Below are 26,268 nucleotides of genomic sequence, written 5' to 3'. Positions count from 1 at the left end.
GGAACTGTCCAGAGCAGGATAGGTTTGCTATGGGAATTTGCTCCTACTCTGGACAGTTCCTGACATGGACAGAGGAGTCAGCAGAGAGCACTGTGGTTAGACAGAATGGAAATTCAAAAAGAAAAGAACTTCCTGTAGAGCATACAGCAGCTGATAAGTACTGGAAGGATTAAGATTTTTAAATAGAAGTAAATTTACAATTCTGTATAACCTTCTTGAGCCAGTTGATATGAAAAATTTTTATTTTTCACCGGAGTACCCCTTTAAGAAAGTGTCAAAATGCAGTGTTTCCCAACCAGGGTGCCTCCAGCTGTTTCAAAACTACAACCCCCAGCATGCCCAGAAGGCTCTCCGGGCATGCTGGGAGTTGTAGTTTTGCAACAGCTGGAGGCACACTGGCTGGGAAACACTGCAGAAGTTTATAATAAAACTACACTGATTGAGAAAATAAACACGACATCATACACTGCGGTGGATGTTTGAGTTTTTTTTATTTTCTGTGATTGCGTCTTTAAGTTAAAAGGTCTGAGTGTTGCGTTTGAAGAAACCAGTTAACCCCGCACAGCTCTGCATTGGACAGACAGCTCCTCTCTTCCTCCCCAGGATCCTCACTTGAAGATTTTGCCCTGGTTGAAGGGTTTGCCCACATGCTTGAAGTCTCCTTCCCAGCAGAAATACTCTTTCACCAGGGTTTTGCACTCCTCACTATCAGAGTCCAGCTTCCTCCAGTTGTAAGATTCATAGTCTATTTGCCAATCCTCAGAAAGCTGGAGAGAGAACAAAGACTTACATGTTACAACCCACAAAGTGCACTTAAAAGGGGTACTCCGGTGGAGATTTTTTTTTTTTAATCAACTGGTGCCAGGAAGTTAAACAGATTTGTAAATTACTTCTATTTAAAAACCTTAATCCTTCCAGTACTATTTAGCTACTGAATACTGCAGAGTAAACTCTTCTTTTTGAAACACAGAGCTCTCTGCTGACATCTCTGTCCAGTTTAGGAACTGTCCAGAGCAGGATGTGTTTGCTATGTGGATTTTCTCCTACTCTGGACAGTTCCTACTCTGGACAGAGATGTCAGCAGAGAGCACTGTGGTCATGATGTCAGCAGAGAGCTCTGTGTTCCAAAAAGAAAATAATTTCCTCAGTAGTATTCAGCAGCTAATAAGTACTGGAAGGATTAAGATTTTTTAATAGAAGTAAATTACAAATCTGTTTAACTTTCCGGCACCAGTTGATTTATACAAAAAAAAAAAAAAAAAAGTTTTCCACCCGAGTACCCCTTAAGGACTCAGCCCATTTTGGCCTTAAGGACTCAGACAATTAAATTTTCATTTTTTCCTCCTCGCCTTCTAAAAATCATAACTCTTTTATATTTTCATCCACAGACTAGTATGAGGGCTTGTTTTTTTGCGCGACCAGTTGTCCTTTGTAATGACATCACTCATTATATCATAAAATGTATGGCGCAACCAAAAAACACTATTTTTGTGGGGAAATTAAAACGAAAAAAACGCAATTTTGCTAATTTTGGAAGGTTTCGTTTTCACGCCGTACAATTTATGGTAAAAATGACGTGTGTTCTTTATTCTGAGGGTCAATACAATTAAAATGATACCCATTATTATATACTTTTATATTATTGTTGCGCTTTAAAAAAAAATCACAAACTTTTTAACCAAATTAGTACGTTTATAATCCCTTTATTTTGATGACCTATAACTATTTTTCCGTATAAGCGGCGGTATGGGGGCTCATTTTTTGCGCCATGATCTGTACTTTTTTTTTGATACCACATTTGCATATAAAAAATTTAATACATTTTTTTATAATTTTTTTTAAATAAAATGTATTAAAAAAAAGTAGGAATTTTGGACTTTTTTTTTTCGTTCACGCCGTTAACCGTACGGGATCATTAACATTTTATTTTAATAGTTCGGAACTTTACGCACGCGGCGATACCAAATATGTCTATAAAAAAAAAATTTTACGCTTTTTGGGGGGTAAAATAGGAAAAAACGGACGTTTTACTTTTTTATTGGGGGAGGGGATTTTTCACCTTTTTTACTTTTACATTTTTTTTTTACACTTGAATAGTCCCCATAGGGGACTATTCATAGCAATACCATGATTGCTAATACTGATCTGCTCTATGTATAGGACATAGAACAGATCAGTATTATCGGTCATCTTCTGCTCTGGTCTGCTCGATCACAGACCAGAGCAGGAGACGCCGGGAGCCGCACGGAGGAAGGAGAGGGGACCTCCGTGCGGCGTTATGAATGATCGGATCCCCGCAGCAGCGCTGCGGGCAATCCGATCGTTCGTTTAAATTGCGAACTGCCGCAGATGTATTGATCCCGGCACCTGAGGGGTTAATGGCGGACGCCCGCGAGATCGCGGGCGTCGGCCATTGCCGGCGGGTCCCTGGCTGCGATCAGCAGCCGGGATCAGCCGCGCATGACACGGGCATCGCTCCGATGCCCGCGGTTATGCTTAGGACGTAAATGTACGTCCTGGTGCGTTAAGTACCACCGCACCAGGACGTACATTTACGTCCTGCGTCCTTAAGGGGTTAAAACCCCTTAATGACGCAAGATGTAAATGTATGTCATGGTGTGGTGGTACTTAACGCACCAGGATGGACATTTACGTCCTGTACATGACCACGAGCACCAGAGGGGTTAAGTGTTGACTACAATATATAATATAAAGGTGCCAGGGGACTTAGATGGGCACCAGGAGTAAAGCAGCACAATAAAGAGTAAAGCAGCACAATAAAGAGTAAAGCAGCACAATAAAGTAGGAGGGCCTGATGCTGCAGTATATTATCACTTACTGTGAACGCCAAATCCTGGCCTCTGAACACCCACACTCCGGAGATCGAGCTGTCATTGTTGGTTCCAAACAGAATAACGCTGGCAAAGCCAGTTTTACGCAGCTTGTCCAAACGCTGGAACATGCCTGCCAAGGAGAAGAAAAGAAAAAATGTAAAAAAATTATATTTGTATTAAACAGTTTTTTACATTAATCAAATATAAAACTATTAACCCCTTTGCAACAAAGAAAAATCTTTTTTGTTGTAACCTGTATAGCTTAGAAGTATTATCTGTTGTATATTCCTGCAGATTGGTCCCTCCCATAGACTTGCATTGAGGGGACAGGGCGCGACGTCACACGGGGGGGCGGAGTCATGATGTCACGGACTTCCGTTCCCGTGGTCGTGACCCAGACCCTACAGAGCCACATGCTATATTGCGGGGGTCCCCAGCGATCAGACATCTTATCCCCTATCCTTTGGATAGGGGATAAGAAGTCTAGGGGTGGAGTACCCCTTTAACTTTTTGAAGACATGAAAAAGGGCTTCAAAATTTAGCAGCAATTTTCCACGAAACTTTCAATATCAGAATTTCAGTATCCAGTTCAGTTTGAAGTGGATTTAATAGACCTTTCTGTGAGAAATCCCCATAAATGACCCCATTATATAAACTACACACCCCAAAGTATTCAAAATGACATTCAGAACGTTTGTTAACCCTTTAGGCGTTTCACAGGGATAGCAGCAAAGTGAAGGGGAAAATTCAAAATCTTCAATTTTTACACTACCTTCTCTGTTCTTGTAGTCCCATTTTTTGAAATTTTACAAGGGGTAAAAAAAAATAAAAAAAAAAAAAAAAAAAGAGAAATCCCCCTAGATGTTGTAACCCAATTTCTCGAGTAAGGAAATACCTCATGTGAAAGTGTTCTGCGGATGCAGTAGAGGGCAACTTTAGCTGAAATGGGTTTTTTTTTGGGGGGGGGGGGGGGGGGATTTGCATTTAGGAAGCCCCTATGGTGCCAGAACAGAAAAAAAAAAAAAAAAAAAAAAACACATGGCATACTATTTTGGAAACTACACCCCTAAAGGAATGTAACAAGGGATAAAGTGAGTCTTTTCATACTTCGTTAAAGTGGGAGGTGTAAATGAAAATAAAAACATTCCAAATATTTTTTCAAAATTTCTAAAATGCAGTTTCCCCCCCAAATTTACAATTCTTACAAGGGGTAATAGAAGAAATCGGGTTACAAATTTTGGGTGGCATTTTCTCCGATTACCCCTTGTAAGAATTGTAAATTTGGGGGGGGAAACTGCATTTTAGAAATAATATTTGGAATTTTTTTTTTTTCTTTCTTCATTTACACCTCCCACTTTAACGAAAAGTATGGAAAGACTCACTTTATCCCTTGTTACATTCCTTTAGGGGTGTAGTTTCCAAAATAGTATGCCATGTGTTTTGTTTGTTTTATTTTTTTTCTGTTCTGGCACCATAGGCCCCCCCCTCCCCCCCCAAAAAGCATTTCTGCTAAATTTGCTTTGCAGGCGCACTATAATGCTAAGGAGTCACATTTGCAAAGCAAATTTAGCAGAAATGCCTCTTTTTTTTTTACTATTACCCCTTGTGAAAACTTTGGGGTAATGCAAGCATTTTAGTGAAAAAAAAAAAAAACTAATTTTCGTGTCCAACTTTAACAAAAGTTTGTCAAACATCTGTGGGGTGTTAAGGCTCACTATACCCCTTGTTACTTTCCGTGAGGGGTGTAGTTTCCAAAATTATTTTTTTTGAGTAGAACTACTGTGCCACCCCTGTGCAAATCACCAATTTAGGCCTCAAATGTACATAGTGCACTGTCATTCCTGAGCGATGTTGTGCGCCTGCAGAGCACTTTACGTCCACAAATGGGGTATTTCCGTACTCAGGAGAAATTGAGTTACAAATTTTGGGGCTTTTTTTTCCTTTTTCTTGTGAAAATGAAAAAGTGGGGCCTATACCAGCATGTAGAGATGAGCGAATTTACAGTAAATTCGATTCGTCACGAACTTCTCAGCTCGGCAGTTGATGACTTTTCCTGCATAAATTAGTTCAGCTTTCAGGTGCTCCCGTGGGCTGGAAAAGGTGGATACAGTCCTAGGAGACTTTTTCCTAGGATTGTATCCACCTTTTCCAGCCCACCGGAGCACCTGAAGGCTGAACTAATTTATGCAGGAAAAGTCATCAACTGCCGAGCCGAGAAGTTCGTGACGAATCGAATTTACTGTAAGTTCGCTCATCTCTACCAGCATGTTAGTGTAAAAAAAAAATTGTGTAAATGACTTTTTATTTTAACAGGCTGGTGTAGGCCACAATTTTTCATTTTCATAAGGGGTAAAAGGAGGAAAAGCCCCCCAAAATTTTTAACAATTTCTCCCGAGTACGGAAATACCCCATGTGGCACTAAACTGTTGCCGTGAAATACGAAAAGGGCCCTGAGGTGAGAGAGCGCCATGTGCATTTGAGGCCTAGATTAGGGATTTGCATAGTGGCAGACACAGATGCAAGCGTTACATTTGCCTCCACTGCCAAGAATACCCTAGGCTAGGGTTTCCCAAACAAGATGCCTCCAGCTGTTGCAAAACTCCCAGCATGCCTGGACAGTCAATGGCGTTTTCGTAATGCCGGGAGTTGTTTTGCAACAGCTGGAGGCTCTGTTTTGGAAACTGCCGTACAGAATGTTTTCTTCATTTTTATGTTCTTCACCCTTAAGTTAAGCACTACATAAACACCCTTGAACAATTGTTATTTTGTGGCAGTGTAGTTAGTGTTTAGGGTACAGTCACACGCGCAGGGGTTCAGAGTGAGTTTCCCGCTGGGAGTTTGAGTTGCAGTGGAATGCGGTGGCAAAACTACAACTTACAGCATGTACTGACAGCCGTTTGTTGCTGGGCATGCTGGGAGTTGTAGTTTTGCAAAATCTGGAGGGCCACAGTTTGGATATCACTGTGCAGCGGTCACTAAACTGTGGCCCTCTAGATCTTGCAAAACTACAAATCCCAGCATGCCCAGCCAGCAGTTTGCAGCCGGGCATGCTGGGAATTGTAGTTTTACAACATCTGGAGGACCCCAGTTTGGAGACTATGGGCATGCTGGGAGTTGTAGTTTTGCAACTTGTAAGGGGGGGGGGGGGGGGGGGGGGAGGGCACTTACCCGCGGAACCGTGGACACCGCCGCCGCCACTGAACCTACGGACACCCGCCACTCCTGTCAATCTCCCTGCGCACCCGATCGCTGATCTGGTTAATCAAATGGGGTCCTGGGGTGTTGGGCAGGAGTGGTCTCCTGCCGGACACCCCGAGACTTTAGCTAGTTAACCTGATCAGCGCCGCAGGAGCACGCGCATTTAATGAATTATATATACACACAATGGGGGAGATTTATCAAAAGCTGTGCAGAGGAAGAGTGGAGCAGTTGCCCATAGCAACCAATCAGATTGCTTCTTTCATTTTCCACAGGCCTCTAAAGAGGCCTGTGGAAAATGAAAGAAGCAATCTGATTGGTTGCTATGGGCAACTGCACCACTCTTCCTCTGCACAGCTTTTGATAAATCTCCCCCAGTGTTCTGAGTGAAGGGGTTAAACTACAGAGCAATCTACCAGCTCTGTACGCAGGAATAGGGGAGGAAAGCTTTGCTTGTTCCGGAGGTGGCTTTGTGGTGCCAGGATTAATGCCCATCTTGACTTGGCAAGTGAACCAGTGAGATCAAAGCTGCTGAACACAAGGCATCTAGACATGGGGTGCAGGCAAGTCGTGATCTCTTAGATAACCTCCTCCCACCAGGTCACTGAACAAGTTTCCCAGGCTGCACCCTATCGTCGGAATGTAACACAAGACATCAGAACTTTCCTTCTGTTTTGACATCACTCCCTTTAAAAAAGGAACCCAGCAGTGTGTCCCTTCATTCAACCTTGGCCTTCCTCCAGTCTTGGAAAAGGCCCAGAGGACTTGCTCACACCTAAGCCCCGCACCTATGATGCAGGCCGAGGCTTGTGTAGACCTGGTCATATCTGGTGATCGGCCGTGTAGTCAGCAGCCGCAATCTTATCATCTAGGAAAGTTACGGCATTTATGGCACAAGACGCTGCCTTTCCTTGAACAGAACATCCTGTCTAGACAGACATTTAAACAGATATAGCAGGAGCCTCCGAGACAGGTCGTTCTCTTCAAGATGTGACACGCTCCCATTGTTTTAAAGGAGACTCTCGTGCTTGGGAACTTATGTTAAATGTAACAAAGAAAGGAAAACTATTGATCGACATGGCTCTGGGCTATCACTGCGCAACAGATCGTCTACAGACCAACATACAATATTCGTTGATTCCAGGAGAACCATTGTATGTTGAGTACATTATAGCTATGGAAACCTGTTACTTGGTTCTGGAGCCCACAAACCATTGTATGTTGAGTAGATATGTCTATGGAAAACTGGTAATTGGTCCCGGGACAATCATTGTATGTTATGGGGCAGTGTTTCCCAACCAGGGTGCCTCCAGATGTTGCAAAACTACAACTCCCATCATGCCTGGACAGCCTTTGGCTGTCCAGGCATTCTGGGAGTTGTAGTTTTGCAACACCTGGAGGCACCCTGGTTGGGAAACACTGGTATGGGGAGTGTTTAACAAGCCAGTGTGTCCCCACCGGTTGCATAACTACAACACCCAGCATGCTGGGAGTTGTAGTTTTGCAACTGCTGGAGGGTCACTGGTTGGGGAACATTGATTATGGGGTGTATTGTGCGACATCACAGTACTGTAAATACCTGCAGGAAGGACAGAATGTTCTCCACTGCAATCCTGAAAACTACAGCTACACAGTACACAGGAAGGGGAGGGCAGCCAGCAGCCCATTGGATGAATGCAGCAAGATGCTGCAGGCTATTCGCTATGGCTGCACTGGGGGGGGGGGGGGGGGGGCCTGCACGGAGCCCTGAGAGCTGGCTGACTACAGGGGACACGCAAGTATCCGGAAGCAGAATGGGGCACATTAGACGGCTATCTGGCGGCTGCTGAAGCAGTAAGCGCAGCCAGAGCCATTTTTGCAATGGCCCCGACACATAGAAGCATCGTATGTTAATGCTGGCTTCAGCATAAGATGGCATCAGGGGTTTGTCGAAACGATAGTATGTCGGGGTGCCACCGTATGACACCCCCCTCAACCCCTCCCACCCCCGTTATAAGATAGCCCCAACATGTATGGGTCATACTGTAGGTCTATAGTGCAAAAAAAAAATAAAAATAAAAACCTTCTACAAATTTTAATCCGTACAAGATTGAAAACTGTATATGGTTTGAAAAATGATGTCCAGTTGATGTCAACTTGAAAAACGTATACGGGAATTGTATTGCAAAAACGTGGTTTGAACCCAGCCTTAGGGAGAAATCTCAGGCAAATACAGGGAGCACAAACTCCATGCAGATGTTGGACAATGCCAACTCAGCCACCTTGCTTTCTGTAGCGTTAGGCCCCTTTCACACACAAAACAAAAAAAAACAAACAAAAAAAAAAAAAAACTTAACTTCCGTTATGAACACCCGTTAGGAAATCGGCAGTTATACGGCCACTACAAAATCACTAACGCCCATTAGAAAAATCCCACAGACTATAATGGGATTTTCTAATAGCCGTTTTAACCCGTTATTGCCCATTATTTTATGACAGGCGAATTAGTCCATGCACTATTTCACCCGTTCATTTGCCAGTCATAAAATAACGTCCGTTAACAGGTTAAAACGGCTATTAGAAAAATCCAATAGACTATAATGGGATTTTCTAACGGCCGTTAGTGATTTTGTACCGGCAATTTCCTAACGGGTGTTCATAACGGAAGTTGTTTTATAGCGTGAAAGCAGCAGTTAAAAGCGGAACCTGATATTTTTATGCTGCCTGAATTACTGGAAGCAAAGAACAGGCTTCCATATTACAACGGTGCACGGTTCACTAACACACTGCACCGGGTGGGGGCTTAGGGGGCTCAGAGAAAATGGAGCTGCAGCTTAAATGGGCACGGTCAGAAAAAAAAAAAAAAAAAAAAAGAAATTTGATATGTGGTAAAGCATGGAAAACCAATAGATTTAGCAATTTCTTTCATTTAAAAAAGTTTCAGTATGTCATACTGAAGCCGCCAGTCAAAAAAACTGCCTCCCTGCCTCCTGGGATACATACCAGCCTGGCTGTGTCCACTGGTCATCACCTACATCATGGACTCAACTTCATGATTGACAGGTCTGCCGATCTAAAGCTGCTGTGATAGTCTCCCTCACTGTGTGTTTACTTCATGTGTCAGGGGGAGGGGCGGGAGTACACTGCTGCCTGTGAGCAGATGATAGAAGCAGCTGGTGACTGAAGATGGGGACTGAATGGAGGATTAAGTGTCCCTGCATGTATATATGTGTGTGGATATATATATGCATGTGTGTAAATCTGTGTTGTCTAGGTAATGTGCATGTGTATGAATAAATTATGTGTGTGTGTGTGAGAGATTGAACACAGTCTGCAGTAACACTGCTGTAAATCTGAGTTTTACCAATCATATGCCTCCAGCTGTTACAAAACTACAACTCAAAGGATGTGTGGGCATGCTGGGAGCTGTAGTTTTGCAAAAGCTGTAAGCACACAGTGTGTGTATGTGTGTCGCATAAAACCAGAAAGGAAAGGGTTACAGATGCTCACTCGAGACCAGTGACTGAGAAGAGTGAGGGAGGGGGAGTGGTTATCACCTGAAAAGGGACCCGCCCCCCTGCTTCTGGTTGACAAAATGAAGGTAATTCAAAAATAAAACTAATTCTGAGAGAAATATAGGTCATAGACACAAAAATTATATGTACATGATCAGGATGAGACACTGAGCAACATATAACTTTTTTTTTGGGGGGTGGGGTGATCTGACTGGTAACACTTTAAGAGCAGATGACGAATGAAAATTCCATGAGTTTTTCCCAAACCAGTGTGACTCCAGCTGTTGCAAAACTACAACTCCAGCATGCCCGGACAGCCAAAGGCTGTCCGGGCATGCTGGGAATTGTAGTTTCACAACAGCTGGAGTCAAAACTGGTTGAGAATACTGTAGATCCTGAAGAAGCTGTGTCAGTCACATACCGGTAATGAGGTTGCAGCTCATGAAGGTCTGAGTGAGTTCACTGGGGAAGCGGTACTCGGAGTACCAGATGGACCAGCCCTCTTTGTCAAAATGCTCCCAGAAATAAGGCAGAGCCACGGATAGTGTGTCTTCATTGGAATATTTTCTTTTAAATTCATCCATAATGAAGGAGCTGCAAAGCAAAAAAAAAGACTGGACGGGTTATTACCAAGAATCACAACTTAGACAAAAGTTATAAAGACCGACAAGAAGTTCTCCTCATAAGAAGCTGTATGCCAGTGGTCTTCAAACTATGGACCTCCAGCTGTTGCAAAACTACAACTGATCAATCTGCATTACATCAACATTGTATCTCAGCCTGGTGAGGTTCCCCCTAGTTGGTGACGCTCAGCAGGGAGAGACTTCTGCAGCATATTATTATCAGTCTGGTACAGCTATAGGACTTCACGCCAATGTAAACGCTCTATTGTTTACAGACGACATTACAATAAAGTTGCAGGAAATAAAAAACAGCATGGACTGTACCAATGCGGAGGCCCCAGTAGAAACAGATGGAGAAGCCATGTACTTGAGACATATAAGCAGAAGTTGGGAGCCCTCTAGTGGTTGCTGCAGTTATGGCCTTGGGAATGTATTGCTCCCCTTGTGCTGATCTTGCTATGTACAAGCTGTGAGACACTTCTACCAGGTATAGGATGTGTTCATACAATGGCGGCATCCTGCCTCACAGACAAGGGAATGTGTTTTTTATTTTTATAATCCATTGTCTAATGTTACCTAACTTATACCTGTATAAGCCTGCTGCTCCCAACAACATGCATGTCTATTACAGAATACCTTATTTGCACTAAATGAATTCCAAAACAGCCTAAAAAGTTAATACATGTACATCAGGTGAATATCAGCTAGGCATCCATCTAATGTTACATGGAGGTGCCATGACTTTTACAACTCTGGATGAGAGGGGCACGCATTCACACCATGTTTTTGAATACAGGTCCCGTATACGTTTTCAGTGTGAAAACCGTACGGAACTGTACTGAAAACCGTATGCCAAACGATGCATCCGTTTTGAGTCTTATGGTTTTGTCAGTTTTTCCCCCACACCCAAAAACCGTAGCCTACCACGGTTTCTGGTCTGGTTGAAAAAAAACGTACATTTTTTTAACATGGGAGTCAATATGCAACCATATGTGCGTACGGTTCCATCCGGTTTGCACGATACGGTCTTTGACTTTGAGTGAAAACTTAAAAACGTATACTTTTTGCTAGAGAGGAAAATCTATTATTTTTTAATTTCTTTTTGGTCTTGTCCACAGAGCTCTCCTCTGACACCTCTGTCCATGTCAGGAACTGTTCAGAGCAGGAGAAATTTTACATGGCAAACCTCTCCTGCTCTGGACAGTTCCTGACTCAGGTGTGAGCAGAGAACACTGGACAAGACCAAAAAGAAACTCAAAGAGAGAAGAATTTCTTCTGTAGTATACAGATGCTAATAAGTACTGGAAGGGTAAAGATTTTTTTTATAGAAGTAATTTACAAACATGTTTACCTTTCTGGCACCAGTTGATTTAAAAAAATAAAATAAAAAAATATATGTTTTCCACTGGAGTACCCCTTTAAACTAATAGCTATGAGCATTATAGAAGAGCATCTGCCACTACAAAAAAGAATACACAACACTTGACATGTCAAAGGTTTTGGTTCGTCAGGGTCTGAGTGTTGCGATCAACCCCGGGTGCAGACATTCCTGCTATGTAAATACGCCACAGGTGAATTAGGAAGCCGGAGATAACAGGGGAGGGGGGAGACCAAAACCTGTCCAGAGGAAAAGTCGCCCATAGCAACCAGATCGCTTCTTTCATTTTTAACAAGGCCTCTGCAAAATGAAAGAAGCGATCTGATTGGTTGCTATGGGCACCTGGGCAACTTTCCCTCTGGACAGGTTTTAATAAATCTCCCCCAACATGCATCAGCACAACATAACAGGATGGGTGAGGACTCCATAAGGCCCCATACCTCTTAGGGAGGTGAGCATAGGGATCCTTTGATTTAGGCTCCGCTGCAAGAGCCTTCTCGGACTCATCAAGATCCTCTTCTGCGGCTGGTGCTGGGGCAGGCGCGGGCTTCTTCTCCTTCTCTTTTTCCTTCTTTGGCTCCTTTGCGGGTTTCTCCTTCTTGGGGGTCTCCTTCTTAGGCTGCAGTTCTGCAAACTTCTTAGCTGGTGAAAGAAAAGAGTGCATCTAAGCATTTCACAGTAATAAAGTGACCCCTCAACTTACAATGGCCTCAACATACAATGATCTTTTCTGGACCATTGTAACAAGACTCAACATACAATGTACAGACAGGCTAGATCTGTGATACCCGTCAATGGCCGGAAGAACAGACCAATCAGAATGGGCATTCACTGGTAAAACCCCTGTATTTCTGAAGTGCGTGCACTGACTGCTGTCTGTCTGGTAGCACCCCCTACAGTACAGGGAGGTATTACATGTTCTGTACTCTTTACCTGTGCCAGGGTTAGCTGCTCCTTTGGACACCAGGTGAGGGCGGCTCCATTACTTTTTAGGACATTGGGGGGAGTTTTCCTCTGCACAGGTTTTGATAAAAGTTCCCAGTTGCCCATGGCAACCAATCAGATCACTTTTTTAATTATTAACAAGGCCTCTACAAAATGAAAGAAGCGATCTGATTGGTTGCTATGGGCATCTCAGCAAATGTTCCTCTGCACTGGTTTTGCTACATCTCCCCCATTGTGTATTCTGTACAGGACTCTGAAGCTCCTGTCCTCTATATAGACAGTGATTACAGCTCCCAGCAGAATTATATATTTAATCCTCACTTTTTCCTATTTTTGGTGGCTTCAGAACCAATTACCAGGTTTCCATAGAGTTATGGTTTCAACATACAATGGTCGTCCTGGAAACGATTAATATTGTAACTTGAGGGACCACTGTAATGGTTTGCCAGTGCAGAGTTGTAGGGACCACCACACAAGACATCATACAGGCCTAAACACTGCTATGGCTGCCATATGCATTCTACAGTCAGCAATTGATCTTTCACTAAAGTGTATACCAGACTTTGGTTAGAGAAGAGGGATCAGCAGCTAAGTGAATTAAAAGTGGGCACTCCACTGTTAAAATTATTATTATTATTATTATTTTTAGATCATTTGATGCCAGAAAGTTAAAACAGATTTGTAAATTACTTCTATTAAAAAAAAAAAAATAATCCTAATCCTTCCAGTACTTATTAGCTGCTGAATACTACAGAGGAGGATTTATTTTCTGTCTGACCACAGTGCTCTCTGGACAGTTCCTGACATGAACAGAGGTGGCAGCAGAGTAGGAGCAAATCTCCATAACAAACCTCTCCTGCTCTGGACAGTTCCTAAAATAAAATAAAACAGGTGTTAGCAAAGAGCACTGTGGTCGTGATAGAAAAGAAATCCGAAAAGAAAAGAATTTCCTCTGTAGTATACAGCAGCTGATAAGTATTGGAAGGATTAAGATTTTTTAATAGAAGTAATTTACAAATCTGTTTAACTTTCTGGAGCCAAAAAAAGTTTCCACCGGAGTACCCCTTTAAGAACACTCCTGTGACATAACAGGGGTGGTCCATAGAGATACAGTTTTGTGGGAAAAGTTGCAGTATAATTTATTTAAGGAATCCTCTTCTCATTCTGGGTTTAGTAATCAAGTATAAGGTCCTACACAGTGACTGGCAGCTATGTGTACCTATAGAGAGCTGTCAATCACTGCAGAAAAAACTGAAGATTTTCTGCAACTTTCACATCATGTTAAACATCTGCAGTATTTCAGTGCCAAGTATGGCAGATGTTACTGCTACTGTAAATGCTGTGCGTTTTCACACGAGGTAAATTTACGGTAGCTGTAAATTCAAGGCCATGTTCACATGGAAAATGTGCAGAATGTCCGCCCGGAAAACACAGGCAGATATGCTGCACATTTGCATGTTCTGCTGCCACTAGGACCGCTAGGAAACGTGCCATCTCCATAGGCAGCAATGCATTTCAGAGCAGAATCCAAAGAAACATGAAATGAACAGGTTCATTGTTGCTGCTGCGGAAATTCTGATTCTGGCCTCTGCCGCAGAAATTCTGCCATGTGCTTGGTGCAGCAGAATCCCATTAAAACCAATGGCACTGTTGAGGAATTTCTGAGGGGAATATTTCCACAGAATTTCACCATGTGACAAAATATTCAAGGTGTGCATGGAAAAAATAAATAAATGCTGAGAACGCAGTCTAATAATGATGTATGATACAAACTGATTCATAACATGACAAGCCAATAGCGCCTGATTGACAGGTCAAGGGGGAGGGTCCTAATAGATACACTGAGCGTTAATTAAAAGGGGTACACCGCTGCTCAGCATTTGGAACAAACTGTTCCGAACGCTAGAGTCGGGGCTGGGAGCTCGTGAAGTCATAGCCCGCCCCCTCAATGCAAGTCTATGGGAGGGGGCGTGACGGATGTCACGCCCCCTCCCATAGACTTGCATTGAGGGGGTGGGGCATGACATGAGGGGGCAGGGCTATGATGTCACGAGCACCCAGCGCTCAGAACAGCTTGTCCCAAACGCTGAGCAGTGGAGTACCCCTTTAACGCTGCACCAGAGCACTCATTTCTGCCAATTTCTAGACCAAGGTTTCCCCAAACAGGGTGCCTCCAGCTGTTGCAAGGCTACAACTTCCAGCATAGCCGGACAGGCAAAGGCTGCTGGGAGTTGTAGTTTTACAACAGCTGGAGGCTCCCTGGTTGGGAAACACCGGTCTAGACAGACACTTACCGTCAAACTGAGCCATCTTGTCACACAGCTTCACCTCTCCCAAGACTGCACGGAACTGGGGCTGATTCACACAAGTGACAAACCATCTTGTGACATTACCAAAAGGCTGGCGGAAGGAAGGCTCCAGGACCTGTGATAAGCAATTTAGGAGATCAGCAAAACATTGGACAAAAAGACAAACCACATCAAAGAAGATGGACAATGTTGCTGTGGGACAGAATCTCAGGCATTTTGGGGGGGGGGGGGGGGGGGGAAATCTTACCTGTTTGTAAAGCCACAGCAGAGAGCACGTAACAGCGATGTCAGCCAGTGTGATCCTCTCCCCGACCAGGAACGTCCGAGTCTGGAGATGAGCATCCAAGGTGGCCAGGATAAGCTTCACCTCCTCCTTGGCTTGTTCTGTGGCCTAAAGACCAGACAACAGATCATCTACATGTGCTGTTCATACAGGAGGAGATTTTAGTTGTAATTTTAAAAAGGGGGGGGGGGGGGTACTCTGCTGCTCAGCGTTTGGAAAAAACTGTGCCAAACGCTGAAGTCGGGAACTCGGGACATCATAGCCCCGCCCCCTCATGACATCACACCCCCTCAATGCAAGTATACGGGAGGGGGCGTGACTGCTGTCACGCCCCCTCCCATAGACTTGCATTGAGTGCGCGGGCGTGATGTCATGAGGGGGATATAACATCACAAGCCCCCCAGCGCTGGCTCCAACGTTCAGAACATTCTGTTCCAAACGCTGAGCAGCGGAGAACCCCCTTTAATATTGGAAAGGGTATTGTTTCTTTCACTTTCCTATCAGTGCAGTAAATAATGCTATACTACCCCATCGCCTTCAGGTGCTAAGTAGTTAATTGTTGATCTGCCTGGTTCTGCCACAAAGGTTTGACTGATTGAGCTCAACTAATGACACCCACAGTGATCCTGAGGGTGGGGGGGGGAGGAAATACACCTAACCCAATTTTTTTTTAGGGGGGCCTCCAATGGCTGTCCGGGCAGGTTCTCCTGACCTTGTTTCCCCAATTAGTGTGCCTCCAGCTGTTGCCAAACTACAACTCCCAGCATGCCCGGACAGCCGAAGGCTGTCCGGCCATGCTGGGAGTTGTAGTTTGGCAACAGTTGGAGGCACACTAATTGGGGAAACCCTACCCTAACTTTTCACCACATTTATGCTGCCTGAATCATAACTCATCCCTTGTAGCTTTACCCTGCGCCATCTTTTATAGACACCGACAGAAGTGTCGAGCTGAATGACACCTAATGCCTCCATAACCTTATGAAGACCATGGTCCGATGTTGAGTAGTCAATCTGGATACATACTATAAAACCTGACCTTATGTATAATATACATCTATGTGTATATAGTTCTCTATGTATATAGAACTGATGTGAATGCCATCCTTTGTGTAGCTATGTGCCAGTCTTGCCATCTGTCTACCCCCAGTATGACACCTAGCGTGCGGTCATATTGGAGTTGTAGTTTTGCAACAGCTGGAGGCACACCGTTTGGAAACACTGCCCTAACCGGTCATCACGTTTACGCTGCCTGAACCATCACCCCTCCCTTGTGGCTTTGCCCTGCTCCAGCTTTTATATAGACACTGACAGAACCGTCGAGCTCCATACACAGTTGGATGACACCTAATGCCTCCATAATAACGTTATGAAGACCATGGTGCGATGTGGAGTAATCAATCTGGATACATTCTATAAAACCTGATAATATTTTCCTAACACAAATCATTGAAAACAAGAAATTAAATACCTGCTTGTTGAACTGCATAATCCCCAGAGTTGGGAAAACCCAAGCGCTGGCCGGAGGGACAATGTGGTTGTCTGCAAAACTGACCCATTGAAGGACCTGGGCCTGGTCTAGGCGGGAAGCTCCACGGAGTCCTTCATTACCCACTAATAAAGAGAAAAAGGTGCATGAGTATAAAGGCAGACAGATGCTGAGAAAGGTAACAAAAACTGAACACTGCTCTTTCCAGAGTTTTTACTATGCAGCAGATGTCAAGCCTGACACACACACGGCAGGAGAGGTTTGCTGTGAGGATTTTATTTGTTCCTGCTCTGGACAGTATCTGACCCTGACAAAGGCGTCAGCAGAGAGCACTGTGGTGAGACTGGAAAGAACTACATAACTTCCTCTGGCGCATACAACAGCCGATAACTACTGGAAGGATTACTTAGAAAAAGTAACTTCTGGCATCAGTTGAGCAGAAAACATTTTTTTTTTTTTCCCCTTTCCGGAGTAGCTCTTTCACAGGCAGTGTATACTACGTATCTGTCAGAGTGGGTGACAATTTTGTATGTCACTGTGGGATTTAATGAAGTCGGCGATACCCAAGAGAGAGTCACATGAACTCCGCCATTACTTTCCATTCTATTCTAATCTACAGACATACGCTGGACACCAATACCAGAGAAAGAGCCAGTTTAGGTTGCTGGGAGCCATGTGGTATAAGGTTCATCTAACACATCCAGTCAGAGCTCTTACCGTAGTGAGCGATGGCGCTGCTCTCAAACAGACAGAAGCCGTCATTACCCTCAAATGCTGGAACCTTAAAAACAAAAAAAAAAAAATAAATAAAGTAATTTGGGGAAAAGACACTAGAAAAAAGGATCAATACAAAGCAAAAATACAACACTAATCCTACACATTTATTACTTTCTTTAGTCACATTGTTGCTCCCCAGCACAACAAAAATGAGAAGCTCCAGTAGTATGCCATGTGGGTAGCAGACTACAGCTCCCATCATGCATTTTGATTCCCTCCCCTCTACTCCCGAATGCTGAAAAGCAATTCTCCACCCTCCTATGTGCTTCATACTGAGCCCCCTGACAATAGTTCCTAGTTCTCATCTGCTGTTTCATAGACTACGCATCCTCATAACTCCTAGTGGTGCAATAAGCAAGCTGAATGAACTGGGTCATAACCGTAAACCACCACATGTTGTAAAACTACAACTCCCAGCATGCACGGACAGCCGTTGGCTGTCCGGGCATGCTGGGAGTTGTAGTTTTTGCAACAGTTGAAGGTCCACAGTTCGGAGATCTAGGCTCTCGTGCCGCATCAATAGGGGTGAAGTTTTCTATACTAGAATACCCCTTTATTACAAGAACTTCAATCCTGGCCTTGTGGACATGTGAGCCCAAAGACCTCTGTCTGAAACGCGTGTAGTAGATTACATTGTCCACGTCCGACTGAACGACTCACCTTGCCGAGTGGAAACTTCTTCAGGAACTCCGGTGTCTTGTTAGTTACGCCAAACTGGAATTCCGGGGCAGAGGAAGCAACCGTGATGGGGAACCCCGAATACTGAGCAGCGATGAGGGGCTTATATGCCCTCCAGTTATCAGGGTATGTGTACAGAGTCTGCAAGAGAAAGACAAGACAAACATTAATGCGGGGCAGGAGGAATATCACCACCATACAGTATTACCATCATACTGTTACTGACCAAATCCTGTATACTGAGACCAATATTACCAATACCACCAATATACAAGGAGGAATATAATCACCATACATATAACCATCATACTGTTACTGACCAAATCCTGTATACTGAGAACAACATTACCAATACTAGTATACAAGGAGGAATATCACCATAATACCGTTACTGACCAAATCCTTTATACTGAGACAAATTTTTACCAATACTACCAGTAAACAAGGAGGAATATCTTCATACATATTACCATCATACTGTTACTGACCAAATTCTGTATACTGAGACTAATATAACCAATTAAACCAGTATACAAGGAGGATTATTAATGATACTGTTACCGACCAGATCCTGTATACAGAGACCAATATTATAAATACCAATATATAAGAAGGACTATCACCATACATATTACCATCATACTGTGGGGCAGTTGGGAATCTTGTGATCAGTGGGGGTCCAACTGCTGGGACCCCTTACTGATCAGATGCCTTGCACCTATCCTGTGGTCAGGGATCAGGTATATTCACATGTTGGGGTGTGTGCTGTGGTGTTCAATAACTTAGTTATACTGTAATCTACAGCAGATCCTCTACATGTGAATGTACCTATAAAAAAGGTATAATATTAGGATTACCCCTTTATCCCAGGTTATGGCCCAATATACAGGATAGTGTTAAATAAGCTGCTCGGTGGGGGTCTGTCCTTTGGGATCGTAAGAATGGAGATCAATAGCGCACATGCTCAGCCGCTCCTTTTGCTGTCTATGGAAAGACCAACCATAGTGCTCAGCAACCTTCTGAAGCCAAATAGGACAGGGGAAAAGTGTCTGATCGTAAAGGGGGGCGGGGGGCCGGGGGGTCCGACTCTGCTGGGCCCCGGCAATCTCCTTAAAGAAACCCAGCTCTCGAAGCAGAATGTACTGCAGATAGCATATGCGACTTTCACTCCTTATAGAAGTGCCAAAGAGACCTAAGTGCTGAGCTTGGGCATCCCTGGCACTCCCATAGACATTAATGAAGCCAGGGCAAGCAGCTACATTAAACAGCAGCACCACCACCGGGCGGCTTCTTCATGGTGGTCCTCCGACATAATATAGTCAGCCTGGCTGGCCTCTGTCACTGAGAAGCATTGTAAGTTGAACCCATTGTATGTCGGGGGACCAGTGTATAAAAAAGGCAACGTATGTGTTTATGCATCAGTAATATTGCCAAATGGCTGCCGATATTTCCATGAAACTTAGGAGCACGTGTTACATATATGTCAACTGATTATATATGATAGTTAAATTAACCCTAACCCACCCCCTTATGCAAGGGTGGGGTTTTTTGTCTTAAGTCCCATGAAAGTCTATGAGACTTTGAGAGATTGCCCGGGATTTTTAAACATTCTGCTGACAGTCCAGTAGACAGGGGCAGAAAATAGCGTGGGGCAGTGTTTCCCCAAATAAGGGAGCCTCCGGCAGTTGCCAAACTACAACTCCAAGCATGCCCGGACAGCCGAAGGCTGTCCGGGCATGCTGGGAGTTGTAGTTTTGCAACAGCCGGAGGCGCCCTGATTTGGGGAAAACAAGGTCAGGAGAATCAATGTTGCTTTTCCTCTCCCAGAAGGTTTAGGTAGAAAGAGTGGGCGACGCCAGGTACTCAGCTAAAGTGGATTTTCTGCACAGGACAAGCCCTATAAAACGACAGGATTAGGGAAAGCTATAATGCCCATTAGGGCCGGGTCCTCCCATCTAAAGAGATGACTCAGGATAAATGGAGGGACGCCGGGGACACATCTAGACACCAGTGCAGGATCTTACCCGGGAAGGACTGGTCCAATACAACAGCGCGCAAGGCATCGTACTGGGGGGGCAAACAGATGGCAAGACTGGCACACAACTACACAAAGGATGGCATTGACATCACTTCTATAGTGTATCTATGCATAGAGAATATAACACATGTATACGCCTCTCTGTATATACTACCCCGTCACTAGCAATACTTGTATATTATACCACTACATACACACTGTGTACACCCCCCCCCCCAGCACTGCCATCACTCCTACATTATACCTGTATACATAGAAAGAGACACCTACATATATGGATATAATAGAGATACATACACATTTAGAGAAACAAATCAGGGATCGACAGATTTTTTTTTTTTTTTTTTTTTTTTTTTAGGGCCGATACCGATAATCTTTGACCTTTCAGGCCAATAGTTGATAATTTATACCGGAATATCGGTATAAGTTATCGGCTATTGTTCCTCCTCCCCCCCACCCGGCCCCGCAGAAGCCGCTGCAGATCAATGATTTAAAGCGGGCGCTTTAAATCAATGAACTGCAGTGGCTTTTGCGGGGCCAGAGACCGCCGCTGCCACCCGCTTCTCTCCCCTGCCTGTCCTGGGGTCCTCCCTAGTCCAACCACCACCACCGCCCCATTGCCTCCCCCATCTCCGGTTTTATAATTACCTGTTCCCGGGGTCTGCGCTACTTCTGGCTCCGGCGGCGTCCTGAGCTGTTACTGTGCGCACCGACTGTGACATCGCGTTAAGGACGTCACTCGTCATTGCGCAAGACGCCGCAGGAGCCAGAAGTAGCGCGGACCCCGGGAACAGGTAATTATAAAACTGGGGATGGGGGAGGCAATGGGGCAGCGGCGGCGGCAGTCTCTGGCCAGGGCATTATCAGCATATCGGCAAGGTAATTGCCGATACCGATAATGGCCAAAATCGTGAATATCAGCCAAACCGGTAATCGGTCGATCCCTAAAACGCATACATTGTATACACTCCCTGGCTCTGCCAACACTTCTATATTATACACACACTGTATACACCCCCTGGCACTGCCATCTCTTCTGTATTTCCTCTACACACATACATTGTATACACCCCCTGGCTCTGCCAACACTTCTATATTATACACACACTGTATACACCCCCTGGCACTGCCAACACTTCTATATTATACACACACTGTATACACCCCCTGGCTCTGCCAACACTTCTATATTATACACACACTGTATACACCCCCTGGCACTGCCATCTCTTCTGTATTATACACACACTGTATACACCCCCTGGCACTGCCAACACTTCTGTATTTCCTCTACACACATACATTGGGGGAGATTTAACAAAGTTGTCTATTTCCCACATAAATATAGACCAACCTACAGAGTGTAAGGCCGGTCTATTGTGCGCCTTATCAAAAGTCGCACGGCTCATGATAAAATTCTGCGCACGGACTGCGGGATCTACAGGTTAGACTGTATTTAAACCTGCTCCAGTATGGTCTGATATTTCGGCGTACTTTCGGGCGATGCGAAAAGGTTGCTATTGATAAATTCAGCACCAATGCATTTTTCTGTCTAAAATAGACCAGAAAGCATCATGTTCTAAAAATCCTGTAAAGCAAAAGTCATGAAAAAAAGTCACATATTTAGACCGACTTTCTGTGCGACAAATTTTAGACTGGAAAAAAAACAGTCTAAATCCTTTGATAAATCTCCCCCATTGTGTACACCCCCCTGGCACTGCCATCACTTCTATATTATGCCTCTATACACATATAGGGGGGAAGATTTATCAAAACCTGTCCAGGGGGAAGTTGCCCATAGCAACCAATCAGATCGCTTCTTTCATTATTATAAGGAGTTGAGTTGCCCATAGCAACCAGATTGCTGCTTTTATTATAAGGGCCTGAGTTGCCCATAGCAACCAATCAGATCACTGCTTTCATTATTATAAGGGCCTGTGCAAAATGAAAGCAGCAATCTGATTGGTTGCTATGGGCAACTCAGCAACTTCCCCCCTGGACAGGTTTTGATAAATCTCCTCCATAGACATATATACATGGCACTGCCATCACTTCTATATATAGAGATAGATATATACATGGCACTGCCATCACTTCTATACTGTATATAGAGATATATACATGGCACTGCCATCACTTCTATATAGAGATAGATATATACATGGCACTGCAATCACTTCTATACTGTATATAGAGATAGATATATACATGGCACTGCCATCATTTCTATATAGAGATAGATATATACATGGCACTGCAATCACTTCTATACTGTATATAGAGATAGATATATACATGGCACTGCCATCATTTCTATATAGAGATAGATATATACATGGTACTGCAATCACTTCTATACTGTATATAGAGATAGATATATACATGGCACTGCCATCATTTCTATATAGAGATAGATATATACATGGCACTGCAATCACTTCTATACTGTATATAGAGATAGATATATACATGGCACTGCCATCATTTCTATATAGAGATAGATATATACATGGTACTGCAATCACTTCTATACTGTATATAGAGATAGATATATACATGGCACTGCCATCATTTCTATATAGAGATAGATATATACATGGCACTGCAATCACTTCTATACTGTATATAGAGATAGATATATACATGGCACTGCCATCATTTCTATATAGAGATAGATATATACATGGCACTGCCATCACTTCTATACTGTATATAGAGATAGGTATATACATGGCACTGCCATCACTTCTATATAGAGATAGATATATACATGGCACTGCCATCACTTCTCTATAGAGATAGATATATACATGGCACTGCCATCACTTCTATATAGAGATAGATATATACATGGCACTGCCATCACTTCTATATAGAGATAGATATATACATGGCACTGCCATCACTTCTATATAGAGATAGATATATACATGGCACTGCCATCACTTCTATATAGAGATAGATATATACATGGCACTGCCATCACTTCTATATAGAGATAGATATATACATGGCACTGCCATCACTTCTATACTGTATATAGAGATAGATATATACATGGCACTGCCATCACTTCTATATAGAGATAGATAGATATATACATGGCACTGCCATCACTGCTATACTGTATATAGAGATAGATATATACATGGCACTGCCATCATTTCTATATAGAGATAGATATATACATGGCACTGCCATCACTTCTATACTGTATATAGAGATAGATATATACATGGCACTGCCATCACTTCTATACTGTATATAGAGATAGATATATACATGGCACTGCCATCACTTCTATACTGTATATAGAGATAGATATATACATGGCACTGCCATCACTTCTATACTGTATATAGAGATAGATATATACATGGCACTGCCATCACTTCTATACTGTATATAGAGATAGATATATACATGGCACTGCCATCACTTCTATATAGAGATAGATATATACATGGCACTGCCATCACTTCTATACTGTATATAGATAGATAGATATACACATGGCACTGCCATCACTTCTATATAGAGATAGATAGATATATACATGGCACTGCCATCACTTCTATACTGTATATAGATAGATAGATAGATATATACATGGCACTGCCATCACTTCTATATAGAGATAGATATATACATGGCACTGCCATCACTTCTATACTGTATATAGAGATAGATATATACATGGCACTGCCATCACTTCTATATAGAGATAGATATATACATGGCACTGCCATCACTTCTATATAGAGATAGATATATACATGGCACTGCCATCACTTCTATATAGAGATAGATATATACATGGCACTGCCATCACTTCTATACTGTATATAGAGATAGATATATACATGGCACTGCCATCACTTCTATATAGAGATAGATATATACATGGCACTGCCATCACTTCTATATAGAGATAGATATATACATGGCACTGCCATCACTTCTATATATAGATAGATATATACATGGCACTGCCATCACTTCTATACTGTATATAGAGATAGATATATACATGGCACTGCCATCACTTCTATATAGAGATAGATATATACATGGCACTGCCATTACTGCTATACTGTATATAGAGATAGATATATACACTGTATACACCCCCTGGTGCCCCTCCCCCTCCTGACAGGTCAGTGACAGCTGGTGGAGGACAAGACAAAGGAGAGTCTGGGGTGGATGCTGTACATTTGTGGCCTCGCCATAATAGATATAAAGCTCCAGCCATTATATAGGAGAGGCAGGTGACAGGTCACACAGTGCGCTTTGTGCAGCAGAAAAGACGCAGCCCCGGGAGATACACAGTGGTACGCTCCACACAGCGCAGCCTCCCCCCCTACACATGGGTACACATGGACGCCGCCGCACAGTTCCGGGTGTAGCCGGGAGGGGGCCCATCATCTGGCGGGAGCTGGCACCGCGGAGACAACAGGGGCGCGGGCAATACCGACACCCCATCATTAAGCACCCCCAGCCCCGCACAATGGACCGACTCCCGGGCTCCGGGATGACTGTGGCGGGCGGATGCGGCCAGATATCCCCGGACCCCATTCTCTACTCACCCCACCGGCCATCTTCACTCGAGGAGAAAGGGAGGAGCCGCAGAGGAGACACGCAACGTCACCAACCAGCGACCGCAAAGAGAGGCGCCGGCGGGTGTCGTGATATAGAGTAAGAGGCTGCGCCACCTAGCGTTGGCATCAGTGTATGACAGGACGTGGAATGCACAGTACAGACCGCTATGGCGGAGAGTGACGTGACGTGAAGAATAACTTCTATGCCAGAGATTCCCAATCAAAGCACCTCCAGCTGTTGCAAAACTACAACTTCCAGCATTCTGGGAGTTGTAGTTTTGCAACAGCTGGAGGAACCCTGTTTGAGAAACACTTCTTTTATGGAGTATTGCTCCATCAGAAGCCCCCAGAGGATTGTGGCCCCTCAGGCATTAGGGCCCTGGTGTGACAGCTTCGTGCACCCTATATAGAGCTGCTTCTTAACCCCTTAAGGACTCAGGGTTTTTCAGTTTTTGCACTTTCGTTTTTTCCTCCTTACCTTTTAAAAATCATAACCCTTTCAATTTTCCACCTAAAAATCCATATTATGGCTTATTTTTTGCGTCACCAATTCTACTTTGCAGTGACATTAGTCATTTTACTGCGTTTCTACACAGTGCATATTTCGGTAAAAATGACACCTTATCATTATTCTGTAGGTCCATACGGTTAAAATGATCCCCTACTTATATAGATTTCATTTTGTCGTACTAAATAACCATAACTACATGCAGGAAAATTAATAAGTTTAAAAATGTCATCTTCTGACCCTTATACCATTTTTGTTTTGATCTGACTTTTTGATCACTTTTTCATTTTTTTAATGGTATAAAAAGTGACCAAAAATATTGGAATTTTTTGTACGCCATTGCCCGTACGGTTTCATTAATGATATATTTTTATAGTTCGGACATTTCCGCACGCGGCGATACCACATATGTTTATTTTTATATTTATTTACACTGTTTTATTTTTTTTATGGGAAAAGGGGGGTGATTCAAACTTTTAGAAGGGAAGGGGTTAAATGACCTTTATTAACACTTTTTTCCCCTTTTTTTTGCAGTGTTATAGGTCCCATAGGGATCTATAACACTGCACACACTGATCTCCTATGCTGATCACTGGTGTGTTTTAACACGCCTATGATCAGCGTTATAGGCGCTTGACTGCTCCTGCCTGGATCTCAGGCACGGAGCAGTCATTCGCCGATCGGACACTGAGGAGGCAGGTAAGAGCCCTCCCTGTGTCCTATAAGCTGTTCGGGACGCCGCAATTTCACCGCGGCTGTCCCGAACAGCCCGACTGAGCAGCTGGGATACTTTCACTTTTGCTTCAGGCGCGGCGGTCAGCTTTGATCGTCGCGTCTGAAGGGTTAATACAGGGCATCACCTCGATCGGTGATGTCCTGTATTAGCCGCGGGTCCCGGCCGTTGATGTCCGCCGGGACCGACCCGGTGTGACCCTGCGGCATATCGCGGGAGCCGGCAGAGGACGTAAATATACGTCCTTCGTCGTTAAGGGGTACTCCGGTGGAATTTTTTTTTTTTTTAATCAACTGGTGCCAGAAAGTTAAACAGATTTGTAAATTACTTCTATTAAAAAATATTATTCCTTCCAGTACTTATTAGCTGCTGAATACTACAGAGGA

General features: G+C 43.7%; 1 protein-coding gene across 3 annotated transcripts; it reads right to left on the bottom strand.

Moving 5' to 3' along the window:
* Positions 1–474: 474 nt before the first annotated feature.
* Positions 475–24,777, bottom strand: EEF1G (eukaryotic translation elongation factor 1 gamma). 3 transcript variants are annotated; one of them, XM_056528540.1, is made up of 10 exons: positions 24,630–24,777; positions 17,988–18,146; positions 17,268–17,331; positions 16,533–16,675; positions 15,029–15,172; positions 14,767–14,896; positions 11,968–12,169; positions 9,948–10,120; positions 2,840–2,964; positions 475–767 (listed from the first exon to the last, which is right to left on the bottom strand). In XM_056528540.1, the coding sequence occupies exons 1-10, from the start codon at positions 24,639–24,641 to the stop codon at positions 609–611; spliced, it is 1,311 nt and encodes a 436-aa protein (XP_056384515.1). In that variant the 5' UTR covers positions 24,642–24,777; the 3' UTR covers positions 475–608. The 3 variants fall into 3 exon arrangements, with proteins under 3 accessions (XP_056384515.1, XP_056384513.1, XP_056384514.1); XM_056528538.1 differs by lacking the exon at positions 24,630–24,777 and adding an exon at positions 24,161–24,310; XM_056528539.1 differs by lacking the exon at positions 24,630–24,777 and adding an exon at positions 20,030–20,083.
* Positions 24,778–26,268: the final 1,491 nt, after the last annotated feature.

The sequence above is a fragment of the Hyla sarda genome, chromosome 6 (assembly GCF_029499605.1).
Source record: "Hyla sarda isolate aHylSar1 chromosome 6, aHylSar1.hap1, whole genome shotgun sequence".
Lineage (NCBI taxonomy): Eukaryota > Metazoa > Chordata > Amphibia > Anura > Hylidae > Hyla > Hyla sarda.
The sequence above is the reverse complement of the archived record's forward strand: the minus strand, read 5'-3'. Positions and strand labels throughout refer to the sequence as shown.